The sequence below is a fragment of the Podarcis tiliguerta genome (genome assembly GCF_965153285.1).
Source record: "Podarcis tiliguerta genome assembly, chromosome: 6".
Taxonomy (NCBI): domain Eukaryota; kingdom Metazoa; phylum Chordata; class Lepidosauria; order Squamata; family Lacertidae; genus Podarcis; species Podarcis tiliguerta.
In genome coordinates this window covers 72712710-72732100 of record NC_139539.1, presented here as the reverse complement: position 1 = coordinate 72732100, position 19391 = coordinate 72712710, and the positions used below count along the sequence as shown (strand labels likewise).

Below are 19391 nucleotides of genomic sequence, written 5' to 3'. Positions count from 1 at the left end.
CTCTTGAGAGTCCCATGGACTGCAAGAAGATCAAACCTATCCATTCTGAAGGAAATCAGCCCTGAGTGCTCACTGGAAGGACAGATTGTGAAGCTGAGGCGCCAATACTTTGGCCACCTCATGAGAAGAGAAGACTCCCTGGAAAAGACCCTGATGTTGGGAAAGATGGAGGGCACAAGGAGAAGGGGACGACAGAGGATGAGATGGTTGGACAGTGTTCTCGAAGCTACTAACATGAGTTTGACTAAACTGCGGGAGGCAGTGGAAGACAGGAGTGCCTGGCGTGCTCTGGTCCATGGGATCATGAAAAGTTGGACACGACTAAACGACTAAACAACAACAGTGCATGCATCTCTGAGAACTTCAGGGTATATTGGGTCATCTCCACTGCTACTGGGTAAGTATAATAAAGTGATTCAGGGAAGGGGGCAATGGAGAAGACGGATTGCTAACGCAAAGACCTCAGACTCTGCTGAGGCGTCAGATGCTGCCCACTGAAGTCTTGCATGGAAACCCCAGTGAACTTTTCAAGACCAGCCACAAGAAAGGACTGTTTTAAATAGACATGTGCTGTACAAGAGCACCACTTTCAAATGAATGGAAGCTCCACAAGAGCACTACATGCAGGCCATCTGCAGCTCTGATTCACTTTCGTATTTTATAGACTGAAACCATTTCGATGGCTACAGCTACTAAATCTTGCACTGCCCATAATCTCGTCTCTGGATAGCTCATATTGAAGAGCATTCTCTATGGGATATTTATTTGAGAACATTTCCATGCTTTGTCCCGGCCCACCAAAATAACAATAAAACGAGATAAATGAGATAGTAATATGAGACATGCAAAATGTTCTCTATTGTGCGCACCAAAACTTTGGGGGGAAAAGAAAGCTTTTCAATAAAGCACGGCTCGAGTGCGTGTGAAACAATAAGATGAATGCTTGGCATTAGATTACAGCATCCTAAGCTACGCTTACAATTACTGTATGATAATGAAGGCATTAGTAATTGTTGTTCTCCGAAAGACACTACCAAGATACATCCCCGCAGTTCTTGCATGTTATTTTACAACTCCCTCAGAGCTCAGAAAGAACGGCAAACTGCTGACTGATATTGTCCTCCTTTTCATTAGGTGTGTGCCTTTGCATTATAAATGCTGAGACGCTGGTTTGCTTCCTCCCCCCCCCAAAAAAAAAACTTCAATTGAAATACTTGCTTTGAATATAATTCACTAGTAACGAATCTTTACAAAGAACTCTAAAATGATTTTTTAAAAACAACAACATGAAAGCCAAAAGTGCCCAGAGGAATTAGAGGGGCATTATATTCTTTTACATTTCCTGCTCGATACGTGGTGCATTTGTGTTAAATCTTCGAGGTACATCCTCCCTTTTAATTTGGCTGGACAAACCATGGAATATTGCTTCCATCAGCATACCCAGCACAACTGTAATATTCGCTAGAACCCCATCTTTTCTCCTTAAGTTTCAAGTCCTTGGTGTTTACAAAGGAAAGGGTTAAAAATGAATGGCTTCTCTGTTTACGGCTCTGAGACATGCAAGCCAGCCTGGTAGCATGTAGACAGCTGCTGTGGAAGGTACAGATTTACCTTCTCTCTCTGATGGTACCCATTAATAGATGGGATGAAGCATAGTTGAAAAGGGAAGTCTATATGCCTCCTTTATTGTACGGGCAGATTTTGGTCCTATAGAAGGAACGCTGCATCTGATAATTTACTTTACTAATCATCATCTAGTCCATGTAAAGAAGCTGTTTTAACATTTGCACATGTGAGAAAGCTCATTTATCATATGGAATAATTTTAGCTTGCTACAATCGTGGACCATGAGTGCTATCCGTAGATGTTTGGACATAATAGAAAGAGTCAAGCTCTTTGAAATGGGGGCAAGACAGATGTTGGAACTCCCTCCCTTGCAAGTATGGCTGCCTTGTGGACCTTTTAAAAAAACCATATTGTGTTTTTCCCTTGGAATTTTGATTCGTCACTGGATTGAAATAAAAAAAAAATAAGCTTCTTATTAAAACCCTCTTACAGCTTCAAATCCCATGCAATAAGAGAGTTAACCGTTGTAAACCCTGTCATGTCTGTGAGAAGCAGAGGAATTATCTTGTTATCAATTTAATAATGGAGCATTGAAGTAAATGATGCCATCCACTGACACCAGTAACGCTGCGCTCCCCTGGGAAATTCAAGTCTGTAGAAACTGTCAATCTAGATGGATATGGACATACTAAACAATGTACCTCCAAGTCCATAAATCTATTCTTTCGATGCCGCCTTGCTGAAAAAGATTCTGCATAGAGATAGACACAAGTAATGCAGGATGTCTTGACATTACTGTCCTGCAAGCCTCCTCTCTCTCTCTCTCTCTCTCTCTCTCTCTCTCTCTCTCTCTCTCTCGGGGGAATTAAAAATAAATAAATAAACCCGGAGTGGGGCCAGTAAGCAATTTAACCACTTCTTTCCTTCTTTTGTTTTGATCCACAACCTGCATTTAAGACTTGCTGCTACTGCAGTGGGGGAGACTGCACACATGCAAACCTTTTAATAATTGAATGTGAGTGGTAGATTCTCTTGTAACAAATTACTCATCTGTTTATGCCTAGAAGCCTTCTTGGCTTTCCTCCCCCCCCCTTTCCCTCTTTCCCTTTTCTTTTGGCTGCTTGCTCATCTGTCGCGTTGTGGCACTGTCCGCTGCCCAACCAGATTGAGATGCAGCGGATCTTTTGCTGCCGCCGCTGTTTGTTTTTAATAAAGCAAATATCCTTCCGGCAGGCAAATAATCTCGGATAGCAGCAGCCCTCAATGCAAGCATGTTGGCGTTTGTTCACAGTGGGGCAGAGAACACAGAATGGGAATGGCAAACAACAAAGGCTAAATCAGGGACGTTTCATCTGAGCGCAGGAAATGGGGAGCATGCGACCAGCGTTGCATTACAGTAATACTCCTTGGGCTGCGTCTCAGGGATGGCCAGCATGAGCCTCTGTGCACGTGCAAAGCAGAGAAGATCAAGTGGTGCCAATTTTAATCTAGCAACAAGGTAAGGTGCTGAGCTGCTAAGAAGACAGCAGCACTGAACATTCCCGGTGGAAGTACTGGAAACCAAAGGCAACTATAACAAAGGGGTTTTGTAGCACCTCAAAAGACTGGCAGCTTTATTGTGGCATAAGTGTTTGTGGACATGAGTCCTACTTCATCGGGTGCATGGAGTATTATCCTAAGTCACAGAGTTGGGGAAAGGGGACTGAGAGTGGTGGTGTCAGAGGGAAATGAAAGTGTCGAAAGTGACAGCGATGCAAAAGTTTTACGGGGGCCCTTCCGAAAGCAGTGCTGGCATGGTAGCACAAACACCCTGGCACTGGGGAACCAATTAACATGTGAGATACAAAAATCCATTATCTAAGCCACAGGTGCTAGAACTTCTTAATGCTGTAAATTGCAATTCTGTGGGTTCACACCGGAGTCCACCTTCAAACCTATTTATTCAAGAATAGCCAGATTAAGGTCAGTTCTGCGAGGCTGAAATGTTTCTTTGCTAGGCTCTGTACCATGACAACTATTGCAGCAATTTCCAGAGGGGGCAGCTGTGTCAAGTCTGTTGCTGCAAAACACGCACGGTGTCTTGTGGTACTTTGAAGACTAACAAATATATTAGACCATAAGCTTTCATGGACTACAGTCCACCACCATAAATTTATTACTTTTTTATATATAAGAAAGCCACAAGACTGCTGTTTTTACAGTAACTATGCCACACTTCCCCCCTCCCATTTCTCCTCTTTCTTTGCTACCATTTCCATACCCTGCCCTTGCTCTTTAGTTTTTTTTTTATCTTCTCTCCCATTCAAATCTGCACGCTTGCTGTAAATTTGCCTTAATTTGCCTTCAACCCATCAAAGCTACTCTTCATTAAAGCCTTCATTTCCTGCCTTGTCCATTTACTGCTGGCTGCAGGCTTGGTTTTCCATTTATGATCAGAATGAACACATCTTTATTTGGGATGTTTTTGGCAACTCCTTGAGATGTTTGCTACATTCTGCTCAATTCCTGACTGTAAGCTTTTGAGGGAGGGCCATGCCATTTCCGAATATAGAACCCGAGGCTTGTAATTGCGGCTAATTACTTCACAAACACTTTGTCCCTGTGAAGATGTACATCACTGGCTTGCTAAATCATAGTTTATCAGGTAGGAGGAGTCTGGGTCTCTGGACCATCCCTTTTGACTCCTCCTTTGAGAAGTGTGTTCATGGGGATTTCTTTCCACTAGAAATCACCAGAACTCAGTTCTGGCACCTCTCAGGTGGGTGCCACTGTCATTATAAGAGAACAAGAGATGTGCTCATGGTGAGTTCTAGCACCTCTTTTCCTAGAAAAATAGCACTGAGTATTTGTGTCGTCTGTTTGAGGTACTCTCATAGGATATTCATCCTTTGGAAGGACTCCTTTATTGTGGGGCTTCCATTCCAAATCTGGTTAAAAAAATAAAATACCCGAAGAAGGGAGACTAGGGACCTTGAATGGTTAGCACTTAAGCACCAAACTGAGCAGAAAAACAACACTTGGCCACAGTCTTCCTCATCGAGTGAAATGTGTTGTGGACCCATCAGCACTATACATTTAAAACAGTATCATACACCTTTGAACAGGGGATCCTGGTTTGTTTAGGGTGCTGAGAGTTGTTAGGAGGCCTCTATTCCCCTCACAGAGATTGGCTCTTAACCCACTCAGAGAACTTTATCTCTGTGAGGGGAGTAGGTGTCTCCAACAACTCTCAGGACCCTTAACAAACTACAGTTCCCATGGTTCTTTGGGAGAAGCCATGACTGTTTAAAGTGGTATTTAAATTCATAGCACAGGTGGGGGCCTGTATTTCATTCTACATGCGTGTAGAGTGGTACCTCGGGTTAAGAACTTAATTCGTTCTGGAGGTCGTGTGCCTCCGCGGCACAATTTCTGTTCTCATCCTGAAGCAAAGTTCTTAACCCAAGGTACTATTTCTGGGTTAGCAGAGTCTGTAACCTGAAGAGCCTGTAACCTGAAGCATCTGTAACACTGTATTTATTTCTAAATTTCCACAAAATTCCACTGTATTTATTTCTAAATTTCCACAAATCTCTCTGTTACTAATAATACAAGTCCTTGTTTCACTGCAAAATCCCATCATTTCTCTGTTGCAGAAAGAGGTTAGGGGCAGCATTAACTTGCTATTCAGAATGTTGCTTGCTGTGCTCTAACAAGGCTTCCAATTGGCTCCAGCAACTCTCACAAGACTTGGAGAACTGGCACATGGATATGTTTCCATAGACAAATTCAAGCATGATCTACACTTTAGCCTCCATGCTCCCTGCTCTGCTAATGAGATTGCAGGAAAAGCCCTGCCCCTTGCATATACAAGTATAACCTCCCCTTGCCCCATGTTGGGTCCCCATTTGAATCAGAGAACTGGTGCTTAATGCGCATTAACTAACCAGCATGATGAAATGGTGAAGGGATGAAAAAAGGGGAGGGGAGCATGCAGATCCAACGCTTGTTCATAGCTTGATAAATTATGGTTGAGCAAGCTGAGAGCAGGCCCTCCAAGCAGACCTTCCAGAGACAGTCCCAGATTTACAGAAGCTGTCCAGGTTTCTGATTTGACCAATGGAATGTCCAACTTTTCCTTAGGACATCCCCATTTTCATTGGAGAAATGTTGGAGGGTATGGAGTTATCTGACCCTAAGGCCATCTGAAGGCAGCCATGTATAGGGAAGTGTTTTAATGTTTAATTATATTTTAATATATGTTGGAAGCCTCCCAGAGTGGCTGGTGTAACCCAGTCAGATGGGTGGGGTACAAATAGTAAATTAGTTAGTTAGTTTGAAGAAATCTTGGAGGGCATGTGAGATGCATCCAAACTGACTCTTCCTCTTGCTCTTTCAGATCATTGCTGTCGAGGGCCAAAAGTCTGAGAGAAATAAGTACTGGCGATGAGGAAGCGGTATCATCATACGAGCCAAGAGCAAAAGAGCAAAAACAAGAAAACCACAACGATGCTCACTCAGAAGGGAATGTGGAATGAATGATCCTTACCATTTGCAGCTCAGCCATCCCCACTCAGCCAAGCATGGAAAATTCTGAATGGCTTCAAAATAGCCGGCCACCCCACTTTGCCAACCCTTGCAGGAACAACATACTTTTAAGATATTGCCTTGGTATCGGGGGAACAGGAGAGGCCAAGGAACAATCAGAAGAGCTAATGGAAAGTGGTTATGTCTAGTTTTACAATATTTCAAACACCTAAACTATAACCTGCAGCAAAAACTTAACAACAGGGTGCTGACACCTTATTGATTCTTGAGACCACACATTGAAAAACAAGGTAGGCAAGAAGGCAAAGAAATCTCCAGGGTTTCCCCCTTTCACTACACATTTCCTCCCCGGTATTTTTATCTGAAAATGAGGCGCAAACATCCAGAGCAACAGATGCATGCACAATAGCAAAGAAGCAGGAACAATGCAGTCTTCTTTTACCATTTAAAGAAGAGACGGGGAACCTGTGGCTCTGCAGATGCTGGTAATTCCAGCTCCCATCATCATCCTATGCTGCCTCCAATCACTGTAAGCCAGGCATAGGCAAACTTGGCCCTCCAGGTGTTTTGGGACTACAACTCCCATCATCCCTGACCACCGGGATGATGGGAGTTGTAGTCCCAAAACATCTGGAGGGCCAGGTTTTCCTATGCCTGCTGTAAACTGATGGCATCCCCTGTGAAGTATCTTCACAGATGGGACACCTGCCCAAAAAACTGCCCAGGTGAACCTGGAAAATTTATTCTTACCAGACACATTTTTGCTTTGAAACTATTTGTTTTTGCTGTGTAGGAGAGCTGAAAATAATGCCAATCTATTTCTGGCAATCAAGGGGCCCCTTTCATTTCAGATAGCACATGGGTAGATGAGTCTAAAAGCCTGGGACACAAATTTTCATGGCCTTCTAGCAGCTATCGTGGTTCACTTACCAGAAGGAATGTACTTAGCGTTTACTTCAGAAGTGTATACTCAATTCTGACCAAACTAAGCCTCCTAGAACAAAATATACATCAGGAGGTTTCTGCAAAATAGGCACTCCCCCCCCCTTACCTCCACACAATTTGAAATGATGTATTAGACAACCAGCCCAGAAAGGGAAAAATAGCACATAGGAAAAGTATGGAAGCTTGTATTTCTGGCATCCTTCTGCATATTTGAAAATAGCACATACACACACTCTCCTTGGCCCAAACTGATAGCTCGGCACAACAAAGGGCTCTTAGCAGCTGGGCTTTGCAGCTGAAGGTGGATATCCCCATCTGTTCCCTTCCCCAAATATTCAGTGCTTAAACTAAGCCAGCATTTGTTCAATACGAGAAGCTGCCTTCAGTGCCATGTCTCAGCTCTGAACATATGAAGACTAAAGCAAAGGAACACCAGGCATGTGCAAACTTTTTTTCCAGTTCAGTAGCCTTGATCAGCCTACATATTACCCCCCTAAAAAACTAAACTAAACAAAAACCCAAGTGAAAAACACAAAGGAAAAGAACCACATTTGGAAAAGAGATGTGTGCTGCTACTACCCTTCTGTGAAGAAGCTGGAAGCAAAAAGAAGATCCAAATTTCTATTTTTTGCCCAGACGTGTTACCCATAAAGAGCCAGTCCCAGCAAACTTTGCAGCCAATTATGTACATTAATCTTTTTCTGTCAGGCAGTGCCTGGTAGGTTCCAACATCTGTGAAGTACTGAAGGGCCTCTAAACACGTGCAAAATACCTTTGGTCAAAAATATACCACTCAAATTAACCTGAACACGTTAAGGAGCAGGGAGAACATAGGAATTCCTAAAATAAACTGTAGGTATCCAGAGCAAAACAGATATCAAGATTTCACTTCTTTTTCTCCCTCATCAACAAACAGAATGCAGTTTGTTGTATGCTAAGATTGCGTTTTAAGAAGTTTGTCCTGAGCAGGACCCACTAGTTGAGGGAGAACAAATACTAGAAAGAAATATGCCAAGAATATGACTGGATTTTATGAATGGTTGAGGATCTCCTTAAGAACCACTAGTATCTATTTCTCATGGATAAGGGAGTAGATACAAACCAGCTCATACATTAATTAATAGTGAATGAGCAAACTAAACATAACTCGTATGTATAACTTCATTATACACTAACTGCAACCAATACTTTTTCAGCTGCCCAATCTTCTCTCAGGTTCCTGTTTCTCAGCCCACTGCTTTATCTGCAGTCCACCTTCAGACATATTATCCCCTGGTCATTGTCTCCTCTGCTCAGGACACAGTTTGTCCCACAAAACTGCTCCTTCCCCTAGAAAATGTAAGGATTAAATCCCAGCCATTCTGACAACTTTCCCTTTCCTCACTGAAGCTGAACAACAAACATTCTGAGCAATGAGAAAGCGCGTTTACATTCCGTGCTACCCTGCCGTCTCAGCTAATCAGCATCCAGAGGGTTCACTTCCATGCATGATACAATATTGATGTCTTTTCCTATTCTATCTTGTAAGTTCTGTCTCTGTTGTCTTAGGAGACCCCCACATGCCATTATCTCATGAGCATTACTAGTCCCGTGTTACTTCCGAATTCCATCTTTTGTCAAATAGTCAACAGATGGGCCTGTCATAGAACTGCTTTTAAAAAAACACCATCAGCTACGGTGCATATCAGCATCGATTTCTGTCCTCAAGAAACCAGTATTGTGATTTCAAAGCTAAAATGGACAGCTACTGGATTAATGGATTCCTGCAGCTCATAGTCAAAATGGCCAAATGAGAGTAGCAGCTCTTTCAATATGATTTTTATGAGAGGGTAAAGAATTGCAGAGAATAAAGCTACAGAAAACTAGGGCTGAATGATTGAAGATGATTGTGTATGCCCTCTGCATACCGCAGCATGCCAAAAACCTATTCCCCCTTCCTACAGCCTAATTTTTTTCAGAAAGAATCAGGAAGAATGGTTCCGTATTGGGTGCGAAATTTGGGATTAAAAAGTAGCAAGGATGGAAACAATTGTTTGGAATGGGGGACTGAAAATGAATGCAAATCCCTTAAAAAGAAATACCCAGCATATCATAAGCTAAGCAGTGTGGCACCCTTTTCCAAGTAAACTTAGCTTTGTGAAATGGAGGAAAACTGGGGTAAGGAAGAGCTAACTGACCACAGCAGGAATTTTGCAGGCCTTTTTGTTCCACAAGACAGTGGCCCAATGGGTCACGGTATCTGGCTGCTAACCAGAAGGTTTGAGCCCACCCAGGGATGGCTGTGGGAAGGATTCCTGCATTGAAGGGAGTTGGACTAGATGGCCTTTGGGGTCCTTTCCAAATCTAGAATTCTATGAATGGAAACTTCCCTTCCCATGCATCCCTTTTCAAGGCGTCTGCTGTCACCCATTTCGGCTCACTTACTTTATTTATTTATTTACTGGTTTTCACATACAGTGGTACCTTGGGTTAAGTACTTAATTTGTTCCGGAGGTCCGTACTTAACCTGAAACTGTTCTTAACCTGAGGTACCACTTTAGCTAATGGGGCCTCCCGCTGCTGCTGCTGCGCCGCCGGAGCACGATTTCTGTTCTCATCCTGAAGCAAAGTTCTTAACCTGAAGCACTATTTCTGGGTTAGCGGAGTCTGGAACCTGAAGCGTATGTAACCTGAAGCGTATGTGACCCGAGGTACCACTGTATTCCATTACAATACAAATGTACCAAAGCCAACACCATTTACTCCCCGTCCCCCCATACATTTACATTTCTATTTCCTCAATCCACCATATTATTCTTTTCTCCTTCCTCCCACTTCCCTCCGCCCCCACTCGATTTCCTCCACATTATACAATTTAAAATAATCTTTTCATTCTACAGTCTTCTCAAGTCATCCGTATATTCTTATTATCTTTCCTTACTAATTTTTCTTCCATCCAGTACTTCACATTTTAGCCTAGGCATATTCAACTTTTCTTGTACTGAGTATCTGTAATGCTTTCTTTGGAGAAGGCATGCGACAGGCATGATGCAAAACCATGGAGATGAATGTCTCATCCCTTCAATAAATGTCCCTTTGGACTCAATGGAATGGCATCTGGCAAACTGTAAAATCCTTATTGCGCTATTGAACTTATGCTGGGAAAATGGAATTGTGCAGTTGGGCTCCAGGGCTGGAGAAGGGCAAAGATGGCTCATGGCCAACTCCTCAACTTCACCCATTATTCCTGGTTACAACTGTGCCCAACTGTTTCCTCGTGGTATTGTGGAATATTCTGAGGCCAATATTTATATACTGTAGGTATACTTGAATTCACTGGTACCAAAGCTCCACAGGCATAATCCAAAAGCTGGAGCTGAAAAGGAGAAGGGGCCAGGGACACCTTCTATCCTAGTCAGCATGAACCAGCAAGGTTTCAGGATACAGCGATAAATCCGCCACATCGCTCCACCCTAACATCTCATTAGGATCCGTCTGTTAGCTGCATTCCTACACTCACTGATTTGGAAGTAAGTCTCACTGAATGAAATGGAGCATGCCGTGGAGTAAAAACACACAGGGTTGTGCTCAGTATCCTATCTCACTGTTCCATTGAGAAGAATGTGTGTCTATAGTTTTATATTTTTTATTTATCCATGTGTACCCCACTCCTCAGCCAAAAAATGTCCTAGAGCAGCTTACATTCATTCAATCAAAACAAGACAGTTCTTAACCACAGGCTTACAATACAACAACGACAACAACCCACACAAGGGGCAAAGGACAGTCACGGAAGAAGAAAATAAAAACCAAAACTCAGGCACTAGTTTCTAAACAACTGTTCCTATAATGACCAGCTGGCACAGTTCAGGGGCAGGAGATGCCTGAAGGAGCTGTAGTTCCAGTAAAAAGGATGAAATGTTGTCCAGCTCAGACAATGAGGTATCCAGCTCTGAGGACCTTCTGGTGGTTCCCTCACGGTGAGACGTGAAGCTACGGGGAACCAGATAGAGGGCCTTTTTGGTAGTGGTGCTTGTCTTGTGGAACACCCTCCCATCAGATGTCAAACTGATAAACAACTATTTGACTTTTAAAAGACATCTGAAGGCAACCCTGTTCAGGAAAGTTTTTAATGGTTGATGTGTTATTGTGTTGTTAATATTTTGTTGGGAGCTGCCCAGAGAGGCTGGGGCAACCTAGTCAGATGGGTGGCTGCTGCTGCTGCTGCTTCTTCTTCTTCTTCTTCTTCTTCTTCTTCTTCTTCTTCTTCTTCTTCTTCTTCTTCTTCTTCTTCTTCTTCTTCTTCTTCTTCTTCCTCCTCTTCTTCTTCTTCCTGCCTCCTATCCCCCCATCCACTGAGGCAGCCTGATGGAATGGCTCCTCTGGGGAGGGGAGACGAGGCCTGATGGGGCTGTCCTGTCACAGCAGAGCCAGTGGAGTGAGCTCTGCTTCTCAGATCTCCCAGTGCTGGGATGCAAAATTCAAGCAAGGTTCTGCAATAGGATGGAAATGTATTTTTGCACATGAATGTTCATGTGTGTGAGCGCGTGCACACACAGAGCACTTTTAACAATGGAATTGTGCATCATATTTCAGGAGGAAAGGAATGCTGAGCTACAGAATGGCTCACATTTTAAGCCATGCTCCGTATTCTTGCAAAGAGCTCTTCTCCCGTTCCTTCATAGAGGAGCTTTCAGCACTGGCATTAGCTGAATTGTCAAGATCAGGTGCTGTGAGTACTAAAGCTGTCTTTTGCCATTAAGGGTTTGTTTTTCCCAGTAATCAAGAGAAGCTCTCAGCTCATTTTCCGGAAGAGGCCTGGCAGATTATTTCAGAAACAGCTTTAATTTTCTCCTACTTTACACCTTGGGGCAACGTCTTCAAGATGTGCTTATCATCCTCATAAAATTGTGAAATGCGTTCCTTCCTAATAGGACCAATGTCTTGCGCTCTAAGCAAAGGATGCTTCTTACTGAAGATACAAATCTCCAATGTGCGTTACTGTTTTGTACCATTGACTATCGCATATTTCATAAAAAGCTATTTCAGCAACACAAAGGCATGGGGTGGAGAGAAAGATGGCCATTCTGCACAACTGAAGGTAAATCCACAAAATACTTGGGAAGTGGAGCCCCTACTTCTCTCGCACACAAGCCCTTGACATAATTTCCTCCCTGCCTTAGAAAAAAATACAGTGTGTATCCTATATGCATTTCTGCCCAGGGAACACCCTTTCTGGTGTGAGCAATGTTGTACTTCCTGTGATCTCAAATCACAGTGTTTCATGCCAATAAATTGTAATGCATCTTCCTGCTAATGAATCACAGCCAGTCAATAAGGCAGAGTGGCTCATTCAGGAGTGCAAACTGATACTTTACAGGTGTAGTTTGTGGCCTTCTTTCTAAAAAAAAATAGAGAGAGAAACACAACTCCAGACATTCATCTACACATTTGCTTAGACACTCTCGTCATTTCAAGATAGTGCACACTTCCTTTCCAGCTTCAAGGTTCTTCGCTCGAGAACCTAAACATCTCATATAAAATGAACACCTGTGATTCCATCAGACTGGACAGGATATTATAGTTTGGCTATGAAAATATAGCTCAATAAAGTGTTGATTTTAGATATCAGTCCCCAGTTATAAAGAGTATGGAAGACAAAAGGGTTTTTGATAGGCACCATAAATATATATTTTTCATAGTAGTTCTGTAATTTCATATATACGCTTTCTCTCTTTCTCTCTCTCTCTCTCTCTCTCTCACACACACACACAAACACACAAAATACACACACAAAATACACATATACACACACAGGTTCCTGAAAAGGAATATTTACATGACAAGAAGAATATCTACATTATACCACTTTCTCTGGGGAAAGTCACAACAGTGAATTGTAGGAACTGTAATTAGGCAAATTTTTAGTAATTCCAGTAGTTCCTAATTCTCTCACAGAGCTCACTGGAGAAAGGTGATATTAAACTTGGCCTGTAGGTCTAGGTTGTCAATAGCTAAAGGGTAAAGGAACCCCTGACCATTAGGTCAAGTCGTGACCGACTCTGGGGTTGCAGTGCTCATCTCGCTTTGTTGGCCGAGGGAGCCGGCGTACAGCTTCCGGGTCATGTGGCCAGCATGACTAAGCCAGTTCTGGTGAACCAGAGCAGTTCACGGAAACGCTGTTTATCTTCCCGCCGGAGCAGTACTTATTTATCTACTTGCACTTTGACGTGCTTTCAAACTGCTAGGTTGGCAGGAGCAGGGACCGAGCAAGGGGAGCTCAGCCCGCCTCAGGGATTCGAACCGCCAGCCTTCTGATCGGCAAGTCCTAGGATTTAACCCACAGCGCCACCCGCATCCCCAGGTTCTCAATACGATAGTTACAATTACCATGCCCAAAACCGCCCCACTCATCATTGTATTAATTGGATTATTGCAATGTGCTTTGTGTGGGGCAACCTTTAACAGTGGCCCAGAAGCTACAGCAAGTGCAGAATGCAGCAGCAAGGTGTGCTCTATCTATCTATGTGCTGAAAGAGTTATGCCAGCTACCAATACGCTACCAGTCAAGTCTAAGTTCTCGTTTTTGGTTTATAGAGCCCTGAGCAACTTGGGACCAGATCGCCTCCTGCCACTTCAGTCCTTGCAAGAGACCTTCTTAGTGGTGCCATTGGTTCCCAAAGTTTGTCTTATGGCCACTAATGTCAGAGCCTTTTAGTGTGGTGACATCTGCCCTTCGGACTACAGTATTGGCATTTAGGTGCCCACTTCAAGGTCCCCTTTTCACCCAGGCTTTCCCTGAGGGGTGATCCAACCATCTTGATGCATCCATCACAAATCAGTTCACCAGATTAACACACTTTGCATTTGTTTTATGAATGTAATGTTACTGTATCATTAGATACACTGGAAGGACCAAAATATGCCCTCTTTCGATCAATGGATAGATGACACAACAGCCCTTGCAACCCATTAATGGATCGCTTTCAGACGGAGATTATGCATGGACAAATTTAATGATATTTGGAACATACTTACTGAAGCCACCATGGCCCATGAATCAATGGACATTTGAGGGAAACAGTAAGTTTATCCATTTACATACATGTTATGTAGTTCTGCAATCTTAATTATAATTTACTGTAGCATTATTGTTTTTTCCTCAACCTTTTAAAATGTTTTATGTATTCTTTTTCTCTCCCCCCCCCCAATTGCTTTTAGCTCATTGTACTATTCATAATGAGGAACGCGGGTGGCGCTGTGGGTAAAAGCCTCAGCGCCTAGGGCTTGCCGATCGAAAGGTCGGCGGTTCGAATCCCCGCGGCGGGGTGCGCTCCCATTGCTCGGTCCCAGCGCCTGCCAACCTAGCAGTTCGAAAGCACCCCCGGGTGCAAGCAGATAAATAGGGACCGTTTACTGGCGGGAAGGTAAACGGCGTTTCCGTGTGCTGCGCTGGCTCGCCAGATGCAGCTTTGTCACGCTGGCCACGTGACCCGGAAGTGTCTCCGGACAGTGGTGGCCCCTGGCCTCTTAAGTGAGATGGGCGCACAACCCTAGAGTCAGACACGACTGGCCCGTACGGGCAGGGGTACCTTTACCTTTACCTTTACTATTCATAATAAAATTATTTTTGAAAAATGAATATTGTTGATTTTACATTGTTCACCACAGTCTTTTTGCCTTTAGATCGGTGATATATGCAAATAAATAAATCCACTTGGTGGCTATTCTAGACAGACATGTATTGCTAGACAACTAAGTCTCCCTTCATGTACACCTTAGGGGGGTATAGAAGTAGTCAGAAATGTGATGGCAACCCACAGCTCAAATTATGTGTGACCAAAGTCTACAATCCTGTACCAGTGTTTATCCAGTCTATTTATTTATTTTTAATAATGTTTAGCGCTTGTGGTACGTTTTTTAGTTTGCTTAGCAAGTCATTATTTACTGACAATAAATATATTTCCTGAACCAATGGTGAAAGGATTTAATTGTCAGTCAAACATCACTAATATACTTTACTCAAGAGTTCTGTTTGGCTAAGGAAATCCCTGTTTCCAGGACAGCTTAATTTATCAAATGTTCCATTAAAATGCCACGACATGCACTGTCAAATACTGAATAAGGGTCACTAAGTGCTTATGTACACTCAGGGAAACTTGTCACTCACTTTCAATGATATTTTTTTAAAGCTGTATTCATTGTGGATGTCTTTATTAATAGTCAATCTTCTAAAGCCCTTTCTTGTGCTCCATTCATTACAATGACGGTCTGGCAGACACCGGCACATCAAAATTGATTGACTGACATTATGAGCCAATTCACTGACTGCTTACATTTGTGCAATCCTACTGAAGGTGACAGAACTACACCAGTGGAAGGGGGCACTGCATCCACTCACCACCCTTGCTCTAGCTGATGATTTCACCTGAAAGTCGAAAGTGTTGTGCTTTGTTCAATTGCAGCCCTAGTGAGCAAGCTCTGCTCATGCTTAACTATATGCCTCGGCCCAGTATACCTGAAGGAGCGTCTCCACCTCCATTATTCAGCCCCAACACTGAGGTCCAGCTCTGAGGGCCTTCTGGTGGTTGCCTCACTGCGAGGAGTGAGGTTGCAGGGAACCAGGCAGAGGGCCTTCTCGGTAGTGGAGCCTTCCCTGTGGAATGTCCTCCCATCAGATGTCAAGGAAATAAACAACTATCTGACTTTTAGAAAGCATCTGAAGGCGGCCAGGTTCAGGCAAGTTTTTAATGTTTGATGTTTTGTTGCATTATTATTATTTGTTGTTGTTGTTGTTGTTATGTTGGAAAACCCAGCCAGATCAGCGTGGTATAAATAAATAATTATTATTTTTAACTAGGCCTTGGGATTTTCAGCTGCCTCCTGTTCAGTTGTGATGTCTCTCTATGTATGGAATACAGTGGTACCTCGGGTTAAGAACTTAATTCGTCCCGAAGGCCCATTCTTAACTTGAAACTGTTCTTAACCCGAGGTACCACTTTAGCTAATGGGGCCTCCCGCTGCTGCCGTGCTGCCACCATACTCATCCTGTTCTCATCCTGAAGCAAAGTTCTTAACCCGAGGTACTATTTCTGGGTTAGTGGAGTCTGTAACCGGAAGTGCCTGTAACCCGAGGTACCACTGTACATGGTCAATGCAAGGCCATATTTCCTATGCTGCATGCTCTGGAGAACCAAATAATATCATTCTTGAGTATCTTAGGAGAAGATAAAAGCAACTAGACTCCAGACAGTCACCACAGTGAGTATCCTGACTTACTCTTTCGCTTGTTCTCACTAAGATTCTGACAAATTTCCGTGAGGTTTTTTTCTCCCTAAATGCTAATTGTGGCTGAAATGTGGAGGACTGAATTTAAAATTGGAATCCAGTGGCGTAGCGTGGGTTGTCAGCACCCGGGGCAAGGCAAGTAATTTGCCCCCCCCCCCCGCTGCACTGTCCCTCCCCCAGATAGTCCCTTGCTCTCTCTCCGCACCGCACCGCACACCTGGCACCCTCCCCTCCACAGTGGGCGGCGACCCGGCAGCTCGGATCAGATTCGCACAGCCAGCACTGCAGTGAGAGTGAATGAGTGAGCCAGGTAGGGGCAGAGAGCTGTGAGTGCGAGCGCGTGCCTTCCAGATGTTGCGCCCGGTGCGGCCGGCCCCCCCTGCACCCCCCACGCTACGCCATTGTTGGAATCAGAAACTGAAAGAAACCGAAAGTGACAGATGCATCCATTCCCTAGTGGAGAGGTTCTCTGAAATCACGTCAAACAGCTGTTATCTCACACTTCCCAGTGCATTTCCTATCACTTTCTTTATCCACTAAAATGGCTTTTTAAAGGCGTGAGCTTGTTGTATCAAGTCCACTTTAATTGTGCAACCTGCATTTGCTGGTGTGCAATTGAATCCCATCTGAAAATTAGCAACAGCCCCTTGCAAATTATATTGTTCAGCTCAACTCCCGTCAGGGCCATGTGAATCATAAGAGTTAATGCAGCTATATTTTGAGTAATCTGAATACAATTCCTTTTGTACCAAACATCAATTCAAAGCACTGTCAACTGCTTTGATAGTGACAAAGGCTTAGTTCTTAGCATGATGATTTTGGAACCTACTGTTTAAACTGCCTCTATTACAATGCAAAGGCAATTATATATCAAATTTCCTTCTGTTTTTAATATTTACCATAACACAATAATTTACTTTACTGTAATCACTAGTTGATATTCTTTTCTACACTCATCTCTGCTTTTTCTCTCATTTGAGCATTCACTTGCTCATTAAGTTCATTTAGGAAAGGGGAAAAAAACCTTTCTGAGTATTGTCTAAGTAAATAAATAAATAAAATGCACACCCTATCAAGTATTATATGCTTTTTTCAGGGATATGAACAAAAAACTTCCTAAAAGCCCTAATTACACAGAGCATTTTTATTATAAGCACCAAGAGATTTCTACTCAGGCTGCAAAAATCTATCCTCATTTAGTGATAAATTTACCGTTACAATAAGGATAGTTTGTAACTGAATGCATGGCTACATTCAACTACATTACATGCATTACTGTTTGCTGTTGTACAAACAATGTATTTGCACACAGAACTGGAGAAGAAAATAGTTTTTTAAGCAAGCAGTCCATGGCATAAACACATTTCTCTTGTCCTGTTTTAGCCTCTAGTTAAACAAGTTTTGCAGGTTCCTGAACCACAAAACCCTGCAGAACCCATTTACAAGATGTGAAAACAGGATGAATATACAGTGGTACCTCGGGTTAAGAACTTAATTCATTCCAGAGGTCCCTCCTTAACCTGAAACTGTTCTTAACCTGAAGCACCACTTTAGCTAATGGGGCCTCCCGCTGCTGCCACACTGCCACTGCACGATTTCTGTTCTCATCCTGAAGCAAAATTCTTAACCCAAGGTACTATTTCTGGGTTAGCAGAGTCTATAACCTGAAGCGTCCGTAACCTGAAGCGTCTGTAACCTGAGGTACCACCGTATGCACCATAAGCACCTATCTCTCAGACTAGACCTTCACTCCTCTTCTCCAGCCCCTATGGGAACTTCCTTTGCATCAAAGCTCAACTTACTTTGTCAGGGAAGTCCATCTTCAGCTCAGAGACACTTTTACACCAGTAGGCTGCCGTTTTCTCACTGATGAGCTCAATGTTCAGGAAAGAGCCTTGGCCTGGACCATAGATGGGGCCTGAGGTAACGCCACGTACTATTCTCGGAGAAACATTTGTCACAATGTCCTATTAACACAATGAGAGGGGGGGGGGGGAAATAAGTTAAACAACAACAAGAAGATATCATCCACAGTAGTGCAGAAAAAAAATGGTTTTGGAAAAAATGTAGAAATGTCCTGATAGAGGATAGTCTGCCACGTATATCTGAACAGATGACTGTTAATCTTACAGCGAAAATGCAGCCATGGCATTACTGTTTTGCCAGGTGCTGTGCGATGTATAAGAGGAATCTGACACATGCAAGGAAGACAGCAGAGAAGGGGCAGGGAGAGAAATGGATTCTGGGTAAAAGGAGTGATGCAGAAAGCAGTTGGCCTAGTAGGCCATGGATGGTGTTAAAGACACAGACAAACTGAGCTACCACTTTGAGGCTGGGTTCAACCATATATGGGATGTGGCTATTTCAGAGCAACTAACTGGGCTTAGAGGGATCGCAATAGGTGTTGTAAAGAGAGACACCTTTGATATAAGAACCTGGTCACCTTTCTTTTCATAGGGAAGTAGATAGCAAATTTCTCCCATCAATTTCGCAAACGTGTTTGTGGAAAGCCTACATTGACCATTAATGTTTTAATAATACAGGTTACATATGCTTCAGGTTACAGACTCCGCTAACCCAGAAATATTACCTCGGGTTACGAACTTTGTTTCAGGATGAGAACAGAAATTGTGCAGTGGCGGCGCGGCAGCAGCGGGAGGCCCCATTAGGTAAAGTGGTGCCTCAGGTTAAGAACAGTTTCAGGTTAAGAACGGACCTCCAGAACGAATTAAGTATGTAACCAGAGGTACCACTGTATGTGACATGATGATATCAGCTCAATGCTCTGTTGTTGTTGTTGTGCAGAGACTTATTAAATTTAGTGATAACAATAATACACAGATAGAGGCAATTCCCACCTATCCTTTGAATGTCTGAAGATGGGGACACAGACAATGCTGTCTATTGGCCATACATTCCGAAAAGTTGCAAAGCTAGATGTGGGCCGGGGACCACACCAATGTGTTAACACAATGAGAAGTGAAATACCTTATATAGAACTGAAAGAGAGAAAGAGAAAGAGAAAGAGAAAGAGAAAGAGAGAGAGCATAAATGAATGAACCTCCAGGCAAACTTGAGCATTTTCA

General features: G+C 43.2%; 1 protein-coding gene across 5 annotated transcripts in view; it reads right to left on the bottom strand.

Annotated features, from left to right (window-relative positions):
• The window catches only part of DPYD (dihydropyrimidine dehydrogenase), a 498994-nt gene that overhangs the window by 154850 nt on the left and 324753 nt on the right, over positions 1-19391 (bottom strand). For all 5 annotated transcript variants that reach the window (XR_014512316.1, XM_083444838.1, XM_083444836.1 and 2 more), the window contains one exon: positions 18108-18272. Coding sequence is in view for 4 of the 5 variants with exons in the window: in XM_083444838.1 (XP_083300964.1) it covers positions 18108-18272 (165 nt within the window). In the remaining variant the exon portion in view is untranslated. The remainder of the gene's footprint in view (positions 1-18107; positions 18273-19391) is intronic.